Source organism: Ambystoma mexicanum, chromosome 9 (genome assembly GCF_040938575.1).
Source record: "Ambystoma mexicanum isolate Mex_15411 chromosome 9, UKY_AmexF1_1, whole genome shotgun sequence".
Lineage (NCBI taxonomy): Eukaryota > Metazoa > Chordata > Amphibia > Caudata > Ambystomatidae > Ambystoma > Ambystoma mexicanum.
In genome coordinates this window covers 179,919,749-179,940,206 of record NC_090931.1, presented here as the reverse complement: position 1 = coordinate 179,940,206, position 20,458 = coordinate 179,919,749, and the positions used below count along the sequence as shown (strand labels likewise).

The following is a 20,458-nucleotide window of genomic DNA, read 5'->3' as shown; positions in this document are numbered from 1 at the left end:
ACTGTGAAAGTCTATGTCACATTGACCCCTCTTGAGATAAGCTTGGCTGCTCAGCCACACTAGCAAATCGTGTAGTACAGACTTATACCAAAGGTTGGGTTACCAGTTGCCAGGAGGTCAAGGTTGCTGTAGTCTTCCAAAGGATACGGTACACAATCTTGCCTAACACACTCTTTGATGACATCACAAACTGCCAACAGCTCAGCATAGCCACTCTTTGATGACAAAAAGTGCCACCATCTCAGCACTCTCACTCTCTGATGACATCATGATGTGCTCAAGTCCAGCATTGCCACTCTCTGAGGAATTCATAATGTGCCACGTACCACCATCGCAACATTCGACTCTGAAGACATCATAATGTGCCAACGTCAAAGCATTCGACTCTGAAGACATCATAATGTGCACCAGCCCAGCATTCCCACTCTCTGATTACATCATAAGGTACAACCATCTCAGCACTCTCACTCTCTGATGACATCATAATGTGCCGCCAGCTCAGCATTCGACTACGAAGACATCATAATGTGCACCAGCCCAGCATTCCCACTTTCGGGTTAACGTCATAATGTGCAACCATCTGAGCACTCAAACTCTCTGATGACATCATAACGTGCACGAGCTGAGCATTCCCACTCTCTGATTACATCATAATGTGCAACCATCTCAGCAATCTCGCTCTCTGATTATGACATCATAATGTCCCACCATCACAGCATTCCCACTCTCTGATGACATCATAATGTGCCACCATCACAGCATTCGACTCTGATGACATCATAATGTTCACCAGCCCAGCATTCCCACTCTCTGATGACATCACAATGCGCCACCATTGCAGCATTCGACTCTGATGACATCATAATGTGCACCAACCCAGCATTCCCACTCTCTGATGACATCATAATGTGACACCATCGCAGCATTTGACTCTGAAGACATCATAATGTGCACCAGCCCAGCATTCCCACTCTCTGATTACATCATAATGTGCAACCATCTCAGCACTCTCACTCTCTGAAGACATCATAATGTGCACCAACCCAGCATTCCCACTCTCTGATGACATCATAATGTGACACCATCGCAGCATTTGACTCTGAAGACATCATAATGTGCACCAGCCCAGCATTCCCACTCTCTGATTACATCATAATGTGCAACCATCTCAGCACTCTCACTCTCTGAAGACATCATAATGTGCACAAACCCAGCATTCCCATTTTCTGATGACATAATTATGTGTCACCATTTCAGCACTCCCACTCTCTGATGACATCACAATGTGCCACCATTGCAGCATTCGACTCTGATGACATCATAATGTGCACCAACCCAGCATTCCCACTTTCGGGTTAACGTCATAATGTGCAACCATCTGAGCACTCAAACTCTCTGATGACATCATAACGTGCACGAGCTGAGCATTCCCACTCTCTGATTACATCATAATGTGCAACCATCTCAGCAATCTCGCTCTCTGATTATGACATCATAATGTCCCACCATCACAGCATTCCCACTCTCTGATGACATCATAATGTGCCACCATCACAGCATTCGACTCTGATGACATCATAATGTTCACCAGCCCAGCATTCCCACTCTCTGATGACATCACAATGCGCCACCATTGCAGCATTCGACTCTGATGACATCATAATGTGCACCAACCCAGAAATCCCACTCTCTGATGACATCATAATGTGACACCATCGCAGCATTTGACTCTGAAGACATCATAATGTGCACCAGCCCAGCATTCCCACTCTCTGATTACATCATAATGTGCAACCATCTCAGCAATCTCGCTCTCTGATTATGACATCATAATGTCCCACCAACCCAGCATTCCCACTCTCTGATGACATCATAATGTGACACCATCGCAGCATTTGACTCTGAAGACATCATAATGTGCACCAGCCCAGCATTCCCACTCTCTGAAGACATCATAATGTGCACAAACCCAGCATTCCCATTTTCTGATGACATAATTATGTGTCACCATTTCAGCACTCCCACTCTCTGATGACATTACAATGTGCCACCATTGCAGCATTCGACTCTGATGACATCATAATGTGCACAAACCCAGCATTCCCATTTTCTGATGACATAATTATGTGTCACCATTTCAGCACTCCCACTCTCTGATGACATTACAATGTGCCACCATTGCAGCATTCGACTCTGATGACATCATAATGTGCACAAACCCAGCATTCCCATTTTCTGATGACATAATTATGTGTCACCATTTCAGCACTCCCACTCTCTGATGAGATCACAATGTGCCACCATTGCAGCATTCGACTCTGATGACATCATAATGTGCACCAGCCCAGCAGCACTCTCACTCTCTGATGACATAATGTGCACCAACCCAGCATTCCCAGTCTCTGATGTCATCATAATGTGCCACCATCTCAGCATTCTCACTCTCTGTTGACATCATAATCTGCCACCATCGCAGCATTCGACTTTGATGACATCATAATGTGCACCAGCCCAGCATTCCCACTTTCTGATGACATCACAATGCGCCACCATTGCAGCATTCGACTCTGATGACATCATAATGTGCACCAACCCAGCATTCCCACTCTCTGATGACATCATAATGTGACACCATCGCAGCATTTGACTCTGAAGACATCATAATGTGCACCAGCCCAGCAGCACTCTCACTCTCTGATGACATAATATGCACCAACCCAGCATTCCCACTCTCTGATGTCATCATAATGTGCCACCATCTCAGCACTCTCACTCTCTGATGACATCATAATCTGCCACCATCGCAGCATTCGACTTTGATGACATCATAATGTGCACCAGCCCAGCATTCCCACTTTCTGATGACATCATAATGTGCCGCCAGCTCAACATTCGACTCTGAACACATCACAATGAGGCCCCTGCTCAGCATTCTCACTGTCTGAGGGCATCACTGAGTGCAGCTTCGGAGGATCAGCCTTCTTGGATAACATTATTGAGAGCCACCCCGGAAGCATTAATCTCCCTGATGGCATAATTGAGCGCCAACGGATGAACGCGGTTGCCTTCTGATGACACCAGTAATGACCTCAGTCACACATCATCCAGCAACATGCTTTCCTGCACTCCTGATCAAGGCCTATAGTCACTCACCAGTAGTAGAACTCCCTAAATCGACCACCCGGCACCACCACAGGGTGAGGGACGTATATCTGGGAGTGGAGCTCTGGACGAATTCTGACTTCCTCTTTGATCTAAGAAACAGAGAAAACGTTTCAAAAAGTTGGAGGTCAATCGCAGACAAAGCCTTCCCTCCCGACTACACTCTCATCACCCACAACAGAGCCACCAGAGGGGGAGGAATAGGCATCCTTCACAAGCCATACATATCCATCTCCCTCACTTAAACCCAGCCATGCGCAGCTAACTGCGAATCCCTACTGGTCAGACTCTGGCTGTTACCCACTATCTCTCACACTTTCCTTCTCATCAACAGGACGCACTGGCCTCTGCCTTCTAATTCATGCAGCGGTCACCCGCATATAGGCTACTCACTGTCTATACTGCTCATTTGACCATTATGCCATTCTGTGTAATATTTCTGATTCATGTTCTTATTCTTGATGTAAATATGTCTATAAAATGTAACTGGTACCTATCTATGTAACACTTATCTGTACCTACCTTTCCAAATATGCGCCCGGATGCCCTTGGGCAGGGTGCGCAATACAAATAAACAAAATACAAATACAAATACCTGGATTTGACAAACTTTTTTCAAATAATCTCTGTGATGGAGGCCACACCCTTGACGCAATTTTCAGCTCCTCTGACCTTATCTCAGTGCCCAGCCCTAAACTGCTCATCTGGACAGATCACTCAGCCCTACTGTTTTATATCCACACTCCTACCCCACTACCTACAGTCCCCCTGGTATTCCCCAATGGCCGCAAATGCTGGAACAGGGTCAAAGTACTACCTGACTTAGCCGAAGCCTTGCAACGCTCACTCCCAACATTGGATAGATCCCTACCAATCGAATCCTTTGACATCTAGCTCAACAACGCACTCCTCCCCCTAATACCCTCATGCCGTGCTCATACCTGTAAAGGACCAATTACCAAATGGTTCATGCCCCACCTGAAGACCATCAAAACCCGTAACCACTCCCTGGAGTGCAGATGGCGAATATCAAAACTCCCCCTTAGCAAATCCCTTTTCTTCCGCCACCACTGTAACTACAAATGCGAGATCCGAAAAGCACAACAAAGGACTATAATTATAGAATACTGAACTGCCGCAACAGCAGTAAAGAGCTCCACAGGATCATCTCAGAATTTGTGAAACCCAGTTGCACCACTGCCCCCACCACCTCCACACAAGTGCTGTGCGACTCACTCTGATATCACTTCTACAAAACAGCATTCGACAGGATAGCCGCCCTTAATGTCAAACTCTCCATCCTCACTCCCCACCCTACCGCCAGCGCTCCAGACCACACCCACACAGCGCCGACCTTCAGCTCCTTCAAGCCGATCTCGAGCGGGGAATTCCATAAACTACTGTCCAGCAGCGGACCCTCTAGGTCCCCCGTCATCCCTGCCCCACCTCCCTCCTCAAAGAAATCTTCTCCATCCATGCAGAAGAACAGGCCAGATCCATACTGAATCACTCCTTCACCTCGGTCTCCTTCCCGGACCCCTTCAAGATAGCACACGTCAAACCCCTTCTGAAAAAGCCAGGCCCCAACCACTCCCAACCATCCATGTACAGACCCATCTCCAACACCAGATTACTGGCGAAACTCATCGACCGCTCTGCCTACTTTCAACTCAACGTCTTCGCTGAATCCAACAACTTACTAGACCCCGCACAGTCTGGGTTTCAGCCTCTCCATAGAACTGAAACCACATTGATCACAATCTGGGGTGACCTCAAGGTCACAGCAGACTTAGAAGAATGTGGCGCTCTGGTTCTCTTTGATCTCTCAGTGGCCTTTGACACACCCGATCCTCCACGACCGGCTCCACTCACTTGGAATCTGAGACTTGGCACTTAGCTGGATTGCCTCAACCCTTAACAACAGGAAACAAATCACTAGTCTCTACCCTTTTACCTCATCAGCTCGTCAGCTCGACCAGTGAACACCGGAGTACCCCAAGGCGATTACCTCTCTTCACTCCTTTTCAACCTCTACATGAGCCCTCTGCCAGCAATCATCTGCTCACACGGCCTCTGCTGCTACAATTATGCTGATGACACCCAATTAATCCAGAGAATCTGCAAGACGAGCTCTGATTTCCTCACCCTGACCTAGCAGCCACTCCCATGGCCTCCCTCCCTCAGCATCCCCTTGCGTCACCTCCAATACAATCAAACACCTTGGCTGCATATCGGAATAACCCTATCCCACCACATCAACAATGTATCCAAATCCTGTCACTACCACCTCAGGCTTCTAAGACACATCTTCCCTTCTCTCTCCTTCCCCAACAGATTGACTTCTATTATGTCAATCGACGTGTCCAGACTGGCCCACGCAAACTGCATGTACCTGTGTCCTTTGGCATATCAAATTAACAAACTCCAAAGAGTCCAAAACGCAGCTGCTAAACTATTCCTTGCACTGGCACCAAGGGAGGGACCACATATGCCCTGCTCTCTGCACCCTCCACTGGCTACCTATTGGACAAACAGCCACCTTCAAAATCCTGTGCATCACCCTCCGAGCTGTGCACAACAGCGGCCCATCATAACTCCAAGAGAAGACTATGTGCTACCGCCTAACACGCAGGCTAAGGTCAAGCCCGGCCCACCTTCTTATGATCCCAGCCTCCAACTCTGTCAGACTTAGAGGGATCAGCCTAATCTACCCTTGCACCAACCCTATGGAATTCACCACCCCTTCATATTCGGCACAAACAGGGCTACACAGCCTTCCCTAAAGCAGTAAAAACATGGCTTTTCCCAAATCCATGAAAAGGTCCGCCCATGGGACATATACCCATCCCCATATGGCCATTGTCCTGTGAGAACAGAACACCCCCGTTGAAGATCCCAATAGGCACCCAACAGCGCCACCCAAAATCCCTACAAGGACCCTGAAAATGGATCCCCCCACCCCAAGTCCAACGACAGAGCATCCGGGAAAGGACTGCCAATGTCCATATAGCCCTCCCCTTACGACCATTGTCCCTTGACAATCAACACTAACCTGAAACGAAACATCAACACAGAATATTGCAAGAAGCATCCAACAGCCCGATCTAAAAAACCTACAGGGATCCTGGAAATGGGCCCTACAAATCCAACCACTGCGAGTCCCGAAAAAGGACTGCCTGTCCAAAATAAATAAGCATACCCTCAATGGTCAAGAGCCAATAGCCACAGACACTCGTTCATACCACTATGCTCACTCTCCTCTTCTACATTAACTACATTAAACATTAGAATGCAGCTACACCTGTCGATCAATTCGGCCCAGCTGCACACATATCTACATCGCTCATAAAACACCTCAACAGCCTAGTAGAATGCAGCTATGCACCAGGAATAAATTGGCCTAGCTGCACACATAATCACCTACACACGTCTCACGGCAGCAAGAATGCAGACTCAGAGACCACCCTACCCCCCATGCTGCGCACATTACAATGATCGCTCACATTCACAGCACCACAAGTAGCGTTAGAATGCAGCCAACCCGCGAAAACCACCCTGGCGGCTCACATTCCAAGTGTACCCAGGCAAAATATGCCACAATAATCCTTCAACTGATACGGACCACGCTCCCCCAAGGGCGTTCAGCCCACAACTCTTTGAGATCATACCAATGGTACATAAAGCGCTATACAAATGCACTATAACATAACGACCACCCCGCTGGAATTCACCTCTTGAACTAATAGACTTCCTCATTACACTACCCACCTGACAGAAGTCAACCGTAGTATTAAAGGCCTACGGTAATTCACCCGTCATACCACTGACTTTGCGAAAATGTACCCATCATGCTGCAAACATTTGGAAATATCACTAAAATGTCAGAACTCCCCATTATCCTGCTGACCTCTGGAATTTCGCCTGTCATGGCACTGACCTGTCAGAACTCATCCATTATGCTGATGATCTCTAGGATTTCACCTGTCATACTACTGTCCTGTCAGACTCACCCATCATACCACTGACATGTGAAACACTCATTATACTACTGACCAGTTGCAGAGCCGGCATTAGGGGGGGCGAGCCGGGTGACTGCCCGGGGCACCACGGCCACCCAGGGCACCATTAGCCCCCGCCACGCCAGCTTGCAGGAGTCTTTTAAGGGCTCCCCCGAACTGGCATTGTGGCAGAAGGCACGGCAGGTGCCCCTTTGTTATTAAATGCGCCTGTGGCGGCGAAGCGCATATAATAACAATAAGGTGCTGATGTCCCCCATTCACAACATTCTCCTGTTAAAAAAAAAGTTGTTCATCCTGGCCCCGCCCTCCCTCCGCCCTGCACCCTGTTGACCAGGGGCACACGGGGAGGAAGGGTGCCAATTTGCCCAGGGCACTGCTGCCCCTAAAGCCGGCCCTGACCAGTTGGAACTCACCCATCGTGACACTAACCTGTTAGAACCCGGCCAGTGTGACACTGGCCTGCCAGAACTCCCTCATCTTACCACTGACCTGTCAAACTCACTCATCCTGACACTGACATGTGGATATTTTTCTGTCCTACTGTGGACGTGTCAGACCTTGGCCACCATGCCTTTGTCATGTGAGAGAGAACCCATCCTTCGTGTCACTGACCTGCACAATTCACCCATCATACCATTGACCTGTCAGAACTCACCCAGCATTGAACTGACCTATGGGTACCTAGCCATGATGCCACCGACCTGCACGATTCACCCATCATGCCAATGGCCAGACAGAATTCAACAATCACGCAATCTACCTTCCACAATTTACTATGCATACTATTGACCTACTGTAACACAGACACAATTACACTGAGCTTCAGGAGCCCTCTCACTATGCGGGAATGTACCCATCATAACGTTGACCTGCCTGAATTCTCCTATCATGCCACTGACCCGCCAGGAGTCAGCCATTATCCCGCATAACTTCTATGTAACCTGTGAGTATGGCCAGTGTTTGCATTCATGCAGGGACGTCATTTAGGGGTCGCCAGGGGTCGCACCTGTGACCCCTGAGGTCTCCCATGCTATTCCTGTGGTCTCCCTTGCTACCCACTTTTTTTTCAATAGAGGATCCTAGTCTGTGGCCAGCAGCATTTAGCTCTTTGTTTCTAGAGTGACTGGTTTTCTGATAGCTATAGCCGTTAAGATAGCTCAGTGGGTTGAGCGCTGGCTGCTCCAATGTGTGTGTGATCTGCAAGTTCGACTCCCGGCAAGATCAACTCAGCCTTTCATCCTGCTGAGGTTGATAAATGTGTACCAACACAGGTTGGGTAATATTGTAAGTATATTTTTTCTATATGAAGCGCTTAAGCGTAAGTGTTATATAATAACATATTATCATTTGGCCTTGGACGTCTTCTTGCATTCACAGTAATTTGGTAATATGGGCCTATACACACTGATATTAATGATACATATGGTGATCCATTCTTGTATAAATATATATCACTTTACAGTGATATAGTAACCATATTTCTTGTAGTGTACTTAGAAACAATGCTATGTGATTCCACTTCCTGTTTTGTCAAGGGGTGAAAGGTCGTGTTCCATCGCTTCCCGTGATGTCACTTTGGGGTGGCATCAAATGACATCACTTCCTGAGATGTCATCAGAGGTCAAGGGTCGTGTGATGTCACGTCCGCTACCCCTGGCATTTTGGTGAAATGACGTCCCTACATTCATGATGTAAAAGTTACCATGTGGTTTAAAAAAATGGATGAAGTGGAACAGTAACTGGGTAGAATAAATCACCCCGGATACATTTCCAGATGACGTAACTAGATATAGACTGCATGCACTGTAAATGTAATCTGCAACACGTTCGCAAAGCCATGAAGCTTTGTAGCATTTATATTAGGGCAAAAATGCTAATTAGTACCTGAGCGAAATGCAGTAACGCTTCCTTTGGAATTCCCATGTCTAAGGTAGAAAGGGCTCATACGCCCCCATTTTAAATGGGACGCAACAGGAAATGGGCAGGTCAAAGCGGGGTCTAACGCCTTTATGCCGCCATGCCCTCGACCAGGCAGCGAGGGGCCCGGGCACGGAATGGAGGTAAGGTCCCAGTGCAGATGCTCCGTCGTGTCCATGTGTTTCGTCTCACACCTGCATAACATTTTCACGCAGGTGTAATAACACCAAAGGCATTGTTATGCAGCCAACCCCCCCCCCTCTTTAGTTCTGCACCTGCTAAGGACCAGGCAGATCCCATAGGAATCCATTAGTGCACGCCGCCTGCCATGCATACTTTTCCACGAGATGGAGAGGAAATAGTTCAGGGGACCAGCAGACTGCGGTCCCCTTGCATGCAGTTTGAAACATTCACAAAGCGCAGGGGAAAAGGAAATAGAAAAGCGAGGCAAACTGGTGTTTACTATTCGATTTTCCTCTCCATCTTGTGAAAAGGGTAGCACCGCCTGGACATTGAGTGGGGCAAATGGACCAAGGCAGCGAGAGAGAGATAGTGGTCATGGCCATTGAGGGCGTAAAGCCAGGGATGGGGGCACAGGAAAAGACGAGGAAGGAACAGAATGAGGGTATGGTGTAAGCAGCTAGGGGAGCCCAGGCAGAGAAGACAGGGACAAGAGCTGCAAAGTGGCCAAAGGGTCTTGGGTAGAAGGGGGCGAGGCCCAGGTAAGGAGGTTGGGAGATCCGCAGGGGAGGCCATGATTTCTAGAGAGGAGAGAGGATACACTCAAGCGAGGGTGGCCTCGGTCTGCGATTGTGGGCTTTGCATGACTGGAGAGAAAGCAAATCCTGTGGCTTGGTGTTCCGAGGTGGACTTCATGTGTCTTTGACTAAGGTTTTTTCATCCCCAAATGTTTCATTTTTGAATTCTCTGCATTTTTGACTTCAGAGCAGCCTCAACACTCAGAAGGACCCCACCTACCAGAACCCCATCTCCACCACCCATCCCCAAAAATGATTTCCCCTTTTCCCCAACGTACTATCTGTACCATATATTGCAGGTGAATTTCTTGGCAATGCATATTTTACTCTGCAAAATGTGTGTGGCAAGTATTCTGCAATGACATCACTGGGTACCATGCAAAAGATCCCCTGAGCTGAGACAGGGTAAGACTGGACACCCCCAATCCCTCCACTGCGCCCCGTACCTTCCTCCCGAGGGATTTCCATAGCAGGTGTAGCTTGGCGGCCCAGCTCCGTAGGTTTGCATCTGAAATCTTAGACAACATTTTGGGGCTGGAGAAAAACAAAGGAAGACAATGAAGCAAAAGAGGGGGTTCCAAGGGGTGGAGCTGTAACTTTCAGAAAATTCTAGAAACAATTCAAGCAGTCTGAGTGCCGGCCAGTGGTAGACACTTGCTGTAAAATATGGAAAATCTAAAAGTGGGCATACAATCAGCAGACAGACGCGGGTACATGGCGCTCCCCAACATAGTCTAGGACTGGTTCCAATGACTATTCTATCCTCCAGTCGTAGAATATTTGGGAAGAGCTCAGATCCAGGGAAATTTCGGCCACTGGCCGGCACTCAGACTGCTTGAACTGTTTCTAGATCTTTCTGAAAGTTCACATTAAGACAACATGTATTAAGCATAGTTTTCAGGCATAAAACATTAGAGGGTGTTTTCATACTCAGGGTGCCAGTCTTGGGGTGCCCATGGCTCAAACTCCTGGCCGGGGCCGTTGAAGGACGAGTTCACAAACTGCCCAATCTGCTCTTTGGTCAGCTGCCCACCTGGTGCAGCGGACACCAACTCCTGGAACCGCTTCAGAGTGACCTCTAGAGGGAAGAAGGAAAACATCAGGAAGCTTCTAGAAAGGTCCAGGAACGTGCTGTCCTGCATGACGTAGATTCCATGCGCCTAGGAGGGCTAGCCAAGAGGGTCTATGCACCCTACCCCGCTGGCATCACATGAAGGTCAAACTCTCGTGCAAGGGACCAATGACCTTCTACCAGCCAACACATGAAGGATATGATATGATAGGTTATTTATAACGAGCGTTAATACCCAGAGGTTTCTAAGCGCGGACCCAGGGATCGAACCAGTGGCGCTCCGTGTCGTCTTGCTTCCGAGGCAAGCACGCTACTCCTGAGCTATCCTCCTGAGACAGACAAAACACAACAGTGTGACACAACTGCCACTTAGGTTCCTATGGAAAACTTCTCATGAAGAGTTTGCATGGCACAAGAGACACAAACAGAGCACATATGCAGCACATGCGTGGACAGGTGCCGTAGCAAACGATATGCAAGCTTGTTCCGCAGCCCTGTTTTGAGCTAGGCAAGAAAGCTAGCCCAAGATTGACAGTATCCGTGGACAGAATTAGAGACCACGGGAAGTGGCAGGGAGAGAGCTAGCTGCTGTGCAGACATCAAGATTCATCCAGAGCAATGGTGGATTGACATAAAGACGCAGGGTGCAAATGGCGGAGAAACCAGTCACAAAGACTCCCCTTCCTTAGCACTGCTTTGACCTGCTTCCTACTGCAATCCGCGTGCTGCAAGATTAGGCCTGTGCGAGAGGCTGCCGAGCCTTGCTGTGTATGTGTTCCACAGGAAGTGTACATAAAGAACTTCCTGCTATGACGTCAAGGCAGTGGAATATGAAAAACTATACTGCACATCTGTGATGTCACGGCAGGGGAACGCAGCATGGACCCATAGCCCACAATGGCCTCTGGGCTCACATTTGTCCTGAGGTTCAACCCTACCTCAAGTTCCCTCCCTCTCCTGACACTCATCCATGCGCCAAGGCCAATCCCTGCTTGAGACTAATCCTGGCCTTCACCTGGACTGTACTTGTAGTGATGAAGAATAAAACTGGGATACAGCCAAGCTGTCATAGCATGTCACTATGAATGGACTAAAGACAGACACATTCCCAGGATTTTATAAACATATGCCACGGGGGAGTTTTTGATGGCAAGCCCCTTATTTTAAATACATTCCCTATTCGTTTCTTTGGTCTTTGGTAACAATGAGACAATGCTAGGTCCAATGGCACAAGGGGTGACAGAAGGAAAAGCAAGAAGGAATTTGACACTACGCCCTTCCACTAAATCAAGTGTGGTTTTGGAAATCCCTTCTTGGTCTGCCACCAAGTACCACCAGTGCAGTCTGAGCGGTTGGAGCGGTCTTTGACTTCGTTTGACTTTTCTGGCGAAGAAACAAAATGTCGCCACCTAATAAATTAGGGGACACTTTCAGGCTGTCTGCTCTGGGTACTGACTCAATACAATGTCCTTCAAAAGAGTCAAAGCTTGGGCTCTCACGGTGAACCAATGAAATTCCAGTTGATACAATGAGACCTAAATACATCCAAAGACTGACGTATGATTGGTCTAAGAGCTCAACTCATCGAAAGATTGACGTGCTGTAAGTTGATTTCTCTACGATATGCAATAAGGACAATTAAGTCATGTACCATCCAAAATGCAACCTAAGCCAATTGGTGTTTGATCCAAGCTTAGAGCAGTAGAACCTCAACGCATCCATAGCCCATCGTAAGCCAAATTGTGTTTTTTCCCAAGAAGCTATGATTGCACTGACCCATCACAAAACCACATTCCCTGTTCCGAGAATGTTATGCCCGTGAGGCTGAAGGCCTTCTCAAGCCGACCAGACTGAAGGACCCCTGATGAAAAAAAAGGTGTGAACTTTCCTGCATGAACGGGGTGTAAATAGTGCCTGATGGCAAAGTTAAAAACAATGTGGACTGCGTACAAAATTAAGATGCCACAAGAAGTAAAAGAACGTTAGACTTACTGACACACAGACAGGCAGATATCCAGGCATAGAGATAGACCTAGCTATATAAGGGGTCTACAAAAGAGATGTAAAGAGGTAGAATTGAAAAAGGATTCTCAGTCTACGGTCTTTGGCAAACTCACCAGGGGGTTCCCGCATATCCATGTCCACGAAATGCTTGTCATCGCTGAAGAGCTTGGCGCTCTGGACCTGTCTCAGGAGGTCTCCAGTGCAGTATACCTGGCTGTGGATAGAGACATTGAAAGAAGCAGGAGTCAGCAGTATGCCTTGGGCAGGTCTTTGTCACAGAAAGGTACTCACTGAACGCATGCAGAAGAATCAAACACTGGAACTCAATGCCAGCTCTGGCCCCACCCACCAAAGCCCAATCAATCCTACGAGTCAACCAACACGGGAGTCCCCCATCCAGTGACCAAGTTAATAGTATGTAAGGCTCCTGCCTGGCAACAGTCTGGAGGAGCTTGGAACAGTGAGGGACAGAATACCGTTCAGGGAGCAGAGTTCTTTGCCCCCCTCATCCTCATTTCTGTAAAGAATAAACTTGTTATCGTTGCTAGATAAGACTCTTGGCCTTAATTCCCTAGAGGGGTGAACTTTAATCTGGAGTGAGCGTGATTAGGGGTACTCGTATAATTAAGGGGTACCCCTGTAAATTGGGCTACCTTTCAATTATTAGCAAGATACTAACACACATTGGTCCCTGGGATCTGAAAAACGCATACCACAGCTCTGTGCATTGCAATCCTACAAGAGCCCAGCCAGAGTCTAAACACATCAATCCCAGGCATAATCCAAGCACATGCCAGCCTCAAGCATCAGCCAAGAACAACCGGATTTCCCACCAATTTACCACCAAGCCCATTAAGAGGCCCAGTGTCTATGTTGTCTGATTCGCTTTAAGGTCTTTGTAAGTAAATCTATCTTTCATAACTTGAAAACACCTGCAGCCCCCGGGTAAGGAAAGCGGGGTGCTCCACATGAATTGAGATTTAGCGACACCAATCCTTTCAATTTAAAGTTTAATTGGGCGACCCTCTCTTCGATGTATGTTTAGGGAATACGATATGCCAAAATCAATACACCCTAAATGGATGAAACACAAATGTTTTTCTCAATCACTGCTTTTTATGCAATGCTCTATGTATTGCTGGCCTATTTTAGGGAATAGAAGATGTAGTTAATGACATTTTATAGTAGATAATGGGCCTCATTATAACACTGGCAGCCGCGGTATGAATGGTGCCGGTAAGGTACCGGCACCGTTTATACCGGGCCGCCACATTACGAGTTTGCTTGAGGGTGGCGGCATGCATGTCTGGTCTGGCCATACGTGCATTCCAGCACCCGCGAGCAGACGAAGATGCTAACAACGGACCTGTCATTAACGGGTCCATCGTTAGCATTCTCTCCATTCCCATTGAGCCCTATGGGAGCTCAAATGCGAATGAGGACGTACCAGGTCCGGGTTCCGAAAATGGGAATTACCGGGCTCACAAAAGTTGGAATGGCCCGGTAATTCTCTTTTTTCGGGACCCGGACACGAGTTTGGAGGGAGCCATACCGATAATGATGGCATGGCTACCTCCAAACTCGTAATGAGGCCCAATGTTTTTATTATATGTTTTCTTATTGTAGATCTTTATGTATTCAATTGTATGTATCTTTAATGACAATTACTGCTGAAATAAAGATGTTGTTGATGATGAAAATATATTTGAAGCTTTTTTACTCTTCTCAGCAGACATATGTTCCCTTCTACATTCTACTGCACATGGCACCTTGTGACCTACCTCTGTAAATCATGCTTTAATCATTTTAAAATACACACTTTGTACAATCACAAAGGGGGCGATTTCCTAAATCTGCTGAGCTAAAGAAAAAAGTGCTAAAGACAGGTATTCAATTATAGGGCCTGTCTAAACTAATTTTTTTATATTCCAGAGTAGTGTAATGCTTTTTGGAGGCAGAGCAGGAGCACAGAATGGGAGTATTATTTCTACATCTCCTCGCTCCACCACCAAAAATAACTGGGTTCACGCCAGCGTAATTTTTCTGTTGGCGAACCAGCCATCAATTTCTAAGGAACCCGCTTGATTTAGCACCTGCTGCAAGTAGGCAAATTCCATAGCAATCCTCTCTAAACGCTGCCACCTGTGCGTAAATTGCACGCGTCATTTACACTTTTTACAGCGCGAAGCGCAAAAAGGAGTACAGGAGGTTTTGACAATTTCTACAACTTTATTGCAGTTTTGTAACACAATTGATGACCATTTTATGGAAGAGGCGTTATTGCTCCTATGTGCACACGTAGCGGGCCCCTCTGTGCAATTTACCCCTGTGAGAAAATGGCCCCATAAGGGGACCCCCGCAGCCCGCACGGTGCTGGGGGCCCGCCACCATGTGTCCTGGGAGTGGGCCCCATTTTGAGTTAAAAAAAAATGCAAAAAAGATTTTCAAAAAAACTTAAAATACTTTCTTTTTTAATTCACTCTGCATTCATAAAGAAATTATTTATGTAACAGAAATAATTTCTTTATGAAGGCATTGTGACTACAAAAAGAAACTTTCTCTTTGAAGTCTGAGTGCTCCCCCCACCCCATGACATGGAAGACCCGAGGCTGGAGGCCTCCATGTCATGTGGTGGGGGGAGCCTTATGACTTCAAAAAGGAATAGTTTATTTTTTAAGTCACTCTGCCTTCATAAAGACATTTTTTCTGTTATGGTTCGGTCCTTAACGGAAATAATTTCTTTATGAAGTCAGAGTGACTTCAAAAAGAAACAATTTCTTTTTGAAGTAATAGGGCTCCCCTCAACCCCATGATGTGTGCGTGTGTGAGTGGATGGTGAAAGGGTGCACACAAATGTATGGGTGGCTGGGTGAGTGTCTGTGCGTGTACAGTGAAAGGGTGCACACTTAAATGTATAGTTGACTGCCTGTGTGAGTGTATGGTGAAAGGGTGCACACTTAAATGTATGGGTGGCTGCCTGGGTGTGCCTGTATGGTGAAAGAGTGTACACTTAAATGTATGGATGGCTGGGTGTGCATGTGTATATATGGTGAATGGTGTGTGTGCTTGTGTTCAGGGGCGCAATAAAACCTACAATTCGGGGGGCAAACCCTTCAAATGTTGGGAGAGGCACTAACTTCACGGGGGTGAGGGAGGGGCAAACTTATTTGTGTGGGGGCATCTAACTTCTTTATGTATTTTAATGAGACTATTCTAGTGCATGTTCAATGTTACAAGCAGTTAACTCTCTCCTTTAAGTCTGAAAGCACCCACTTATGGACTGCTGTGAAACTGAGCGGTCTCCTTTTCAAAATGCTACCCTGCCAATCACTCCCCTGGCATGCAAGTACTAAACCCACATCATGATTTAAATTGCCTAAAAAATGTGGTACTTGAACGCAGGTACTAACAGTGAAATGCTTTACGTAAGTAATTGCTGGGCCCTTGTTAACAGCAAAACCAGGGTGCCGTTTAACATCTGTGTCCTGTTCTGTCCGGCAACTGCGCTTTAGGTCAGCAAGGAGCCTCATACGTAAGCACTGGGACAAGGAAGAGGAACGTGGAGGTAATTCTGGGCCAAGGAGCTGATTTTGGAGGTTGGGGTAGGGGATGGGAGGGAGAAGGGATGTGTTGGGGGGACGGGAGTGTGCAATAAATCATAATGGTCGTGCCTATACAGGCTAAGCAGGCATGATATGTGGTGTTAGTGGCTAGAGAGGGATTTTGGTGCAGCCAGTCTAGTCATTTTCTAGTTTGGTATGACTTTTTTTAAACTGGCCATTTCTACTAAAGCACTACTGCTAAGTGTAATTACCTGGCTAGACTTGCATGTGGGTGCTGCCAGTCTAGCAGTTTCTTACTGCGGCATTTAATATTTTTCTGGGCATCTGTGATAAAATGATATGATATTATATGATAAGTAATTTATAACGCGCCTGTACACAAGTGTTTCTAGGTGCGACAAGACAAGGGAGGGAAGACAGAGGGAGGACAAGACAAACAATCTTACTAGGCCTTGTGTTATTCAGATCGTGCAAGTGCAAGAGCGAGAAGTGCAAGGGGAAAGGGAGGGGTGAAATGCAAGGAGAGGGGATGGGAAAACAGAGCAACAGTGCTCTGAGTAAGTGCAGCCAGGCCAGCACTGCTCTGGGTAGTGCAAGGAGAACAAAGGACTGTAGGGTTACAGTTACAGCCCCTAGGTGTGTGGTAGGCCTGCAGGCAGTGCAAGGGTGACCGATCAAGAAAGAGCCGGGACTCAGTGAGACTTTGAGGGTAGCCAAGCAACCAGTCGGTACAACAGACAGGTAGGTCAGGTAGGTCAGCAGGGGAGGGAGAGAGAGAAAGCAGAGGAGAACAGGGAAGTTTTGGGCTGCTTCCAGACATTCAGGTGGTCCGGCTCAAGTTTGAGAGGGGCAGGGAGGCCATTCCAGAAGGAGGATCCTGCAGAGGAGAGGGATCTACCCCCGACTCTCTGCCTGGAGAAGCGTCTAACCCTTAGAGAGTTGGAGGTAGCTGAGCAAAGGGCTCGAAAAGGAAGGTATTTTGGAAGAGAGCGTTGGATGTAGTGCGGGCCCCGGCCCCAGAAAGCCTTATGGACAATGCAAAGGGTATTGAACTTGATCCTTGCAGCCATCGGGAAACAGTGGAGAGATTTCAGGGATGGAGAGATACGGTCCCTGGGCTTGCGGCCAAGGATAAGTCTTGTAGTCCTGTTCTAGATTAGTTGCAGAGGGCGGAGAGTAGAGGAAGGCAGATTGAGAAAGATGCTGTTGCAGTAGTCCAGCATAGATAGAACCCGGGCTCTGGAGACAGTGAGCTTCTGAGGGAAAGTAAAAAAGGGTACAGTCCCTTTGAGGAGGAGCAGCTGATAGTGGGACTTCTTGGCGACATCTGAGATGTGAGGAGAGAAAGAGAGAGCGGAGTCGAAGATGACACCAAGGTTTTTTGCCTCACAGGAAGTCGTAGAAAGAGGGCCCAAGGCGGGCGGCCAGAGTGAGAGAGGGAAAGCAGGGGTCCCAATGAGAAGGATCTCTGTCTTACTGGCATTAAGGCAGAGATCATTGGAGGCACACCAATCCTGAATCGCGGATAGACAGTGAGGAATGAGCAAGAGAGGAGAGGAGGCTGAGGGGAGCCTGAAGGAAAGATGAGTGTCATCCGCATAACACTGAAAGTTAGAGGAGAAGGTTGAGATCAGTTGGGTCAAAGGGGCCAAGTAGAGGTTGGAAAACCAGGGTGAGAGGATAGAGCCCTGGGGAACAGCCGCAGGTGGAGAGAGAGGTGGTGGAGAGAAAGGGACAAAGTTGGACTCGGAGGGACGGTCCAAGAGGAAGGAGGTCAGCCACTCCAGGGCCTGATCCGTGATGCCCAAGTTCTCACTGAGTCGATTGACCAGGATGGTGTGGTTGACCATGTTGAAAGCAGAGGAAAGATCAAGGAGGATGAGGACAGAAGGAATGCTGAACTCATGGTGAGAAAACAGAGCTTTGCGGGTGTTCAGGAGAGCAGTTTCCGTGCCTCTGGCAGTTCTGAAGCCAGACTGATGGTCATGGAGACAACCAACAGATTCAGTGTGGAGAGTAAGCTGGGCGATGGCCAGCTTTTCGAAGAGTTTGCCTAGGAAAGGTGTGATGGAGTTTGGGCCATAGTTTACCGGGCAGGTAAGATCGGCAGAGGGCTTCTTGAGGAGTGGGTGCACAAGGGAGTGCTTAAGGGGAGAGGGGAACATTCCAGTGGCAAAAGAGTGATTACAGAAATCGGCCAAGGCTGGAGCGAGGGTGTCAATATGGTCTTCGATGGTTCTGGAGGAGCAGGGGAGCACCTGTTTGGACGACACATTCATAGATCTGACTTGCCTAGAAACCTCATCAGGTGTTGTCAGAGAGAAAGAGGAGAAAGGAGGAGGAGAGGGAGGGATGGCCAAAGAGGGGCCGAGAGAGGAAGAGGGGTAGGAAGGGGAGATAGAGTTTTAGCAGAGAAGTGAGAGGCTAGACCTATACAGAGGGCCTTGGAGGGAACAGGAGAGGTATAGACTGCAACAGGATTGGCCAGTTCCTTGCAGATTTTAAAGAGTTTGCCGTGTTGTTAGAGGCCGTAGAGACGCAGGCTTGAATGTGTGCTCTCTTCTTGATGAGTCTTATTGCTTTGACGGGTATTTGCCAGTGTAGGTATGCCTAAATGTGGCTAACATGCTTTACTGTTATTACACTGGTCTACGTTGTGCAGCCAATTGGACATGTTTTCATTGTGGCATGGCATTTTAGATGGCAAAGCATTAATATTAATGTTCCTGTGCACGGTTGGTGACTTGCATGCATTGGATTGGTGTTACCCTACAAAGCAATTGCAAACACCCAGGCTTTTTAGCCAATTTGTCTCTAAAAGTGTGCTGTATATTACATTAAAACATATATTTATATCGTTCTCCTAGTGCAGTGTGCAGCACACCCCTTCAGCAGCACGTTCGTGTGTATTGCACAAGCGTGGTAATCTAGGCCGGCCCAGAGTGTGGTGCAACCAGGGAGGAGGGGGGCCCTCAGCATGGCTCACAGGGTGGCCCCCAAATGTTGTTACGCCGCTGCAGTTATTTTGGTGTGACTTGTTCCACATGCTTCCTATCTCTAATTTCTGCCGCGAAGGAACAACACGTTTTAGTTAATGGGCACAGCTGACCTCTATGCACTTCTGCCACGCTTCCAAGGATTACTCTTGTCCAATATTAAGCTGGTGTGCTGCTGTGGATCGTATAAACAGCTTGATCAGATGGGTCCTTAAGAATCCTGTGGAAGGACGAACAGCGGCAGCGCGCCCCCTCTGGCAAGAAGCAGCAAACCCCCTGACGACGCGCGCTGCTTAATGTGAGTTACCTGTCGCAGGGAGGCGGGAGCCCCGAAGTCAGTGCATCCACTCCCAATGCACCACCAGTCACCACGGCAGCGAAAAGCCCCCAGCACCCCCACATCGTGGATTCGCCGGGCGCAGGACCGGGTGCCTTCGCGCGAGCTACTGCCCACACCAACACTCGGCCAAAGTCCCAAGCAGAGCCTTAAATGGCAGCTGTGGAGGAATCTGTCATTAGAGAGGTGTGGCGCTTTCTGCCAACTCAGGGAAAAAACTTTGGCAGGTACACCCGTCGTTTTAACCCCAGCAAAGCCACAGGGCTGCAGAAAAGCTTGAGTAACCCCAGCGCTAGTTTGCAAACAGATGTGCATGCGTCATGCAACAGACATGCGCAGTTTTTATCGGAAGCGCATGCTGCCTTTCCTGGCAAAACGGTAATACTTCTAACAGGTCGGGTAAGGAGAAAACTGGGCGAAGACAGAGCTGGGGATTACAGGGGATCACTTGTGAAAAACGGACGAGTGACAGACGAATGGGTTTGAATTAATCCTAGCCTCCCGTGTAACTCTGAGCAACCATCCTGCAACAGAGGCATTGCTGGGGGGTGCTGAGGGGGCTACAATCCTGGGTCTTCTGGTTGTAGCCCCGGATAGAAGCTCAGCGGCTGCAACCAAAAGGCTATAGCT

General features: G+C 48.0%; 1 protein-coding gene across 1 annotated transcript in view; it reads right to left on the bottom strand.

The window, feature by feature from the left end:
* The window catches only part of TREH (trehalase), a 122,402-nt gene extending 102,425 nt beyond the window's left edge, over positions 1-19,977 (bottom strand). The window contains exons 1-5 of the mRNA XM_069614408.1: positions 19,799-19,977; positions 13,046-13,146; positions 10,787-10,934; positions 10,303-10,390; positions 3,154-3,254 (exon numbers count right to left, since the gene is read on the bottom strand). Of these exons, the coding sequence (XP_069470509.1) occupies positions 3,154-3,254; positions 10,303-10,390; positions 10,787-10,934; positions 13,046-13,146; positions 19,799-19,893 (533 nt within the window). The 5' untranslated portion in view covers positions 19,894-19,977. The remainder of the gene's footprint in view (positions 1-3,153; positions 3,255-10,302; positions 10,391-10,786; positions 10,935-13,045; positions 13,147-19,798) is intronic.
* Positions 19,978-20,458: the final 481 nt, after the last annotated feature.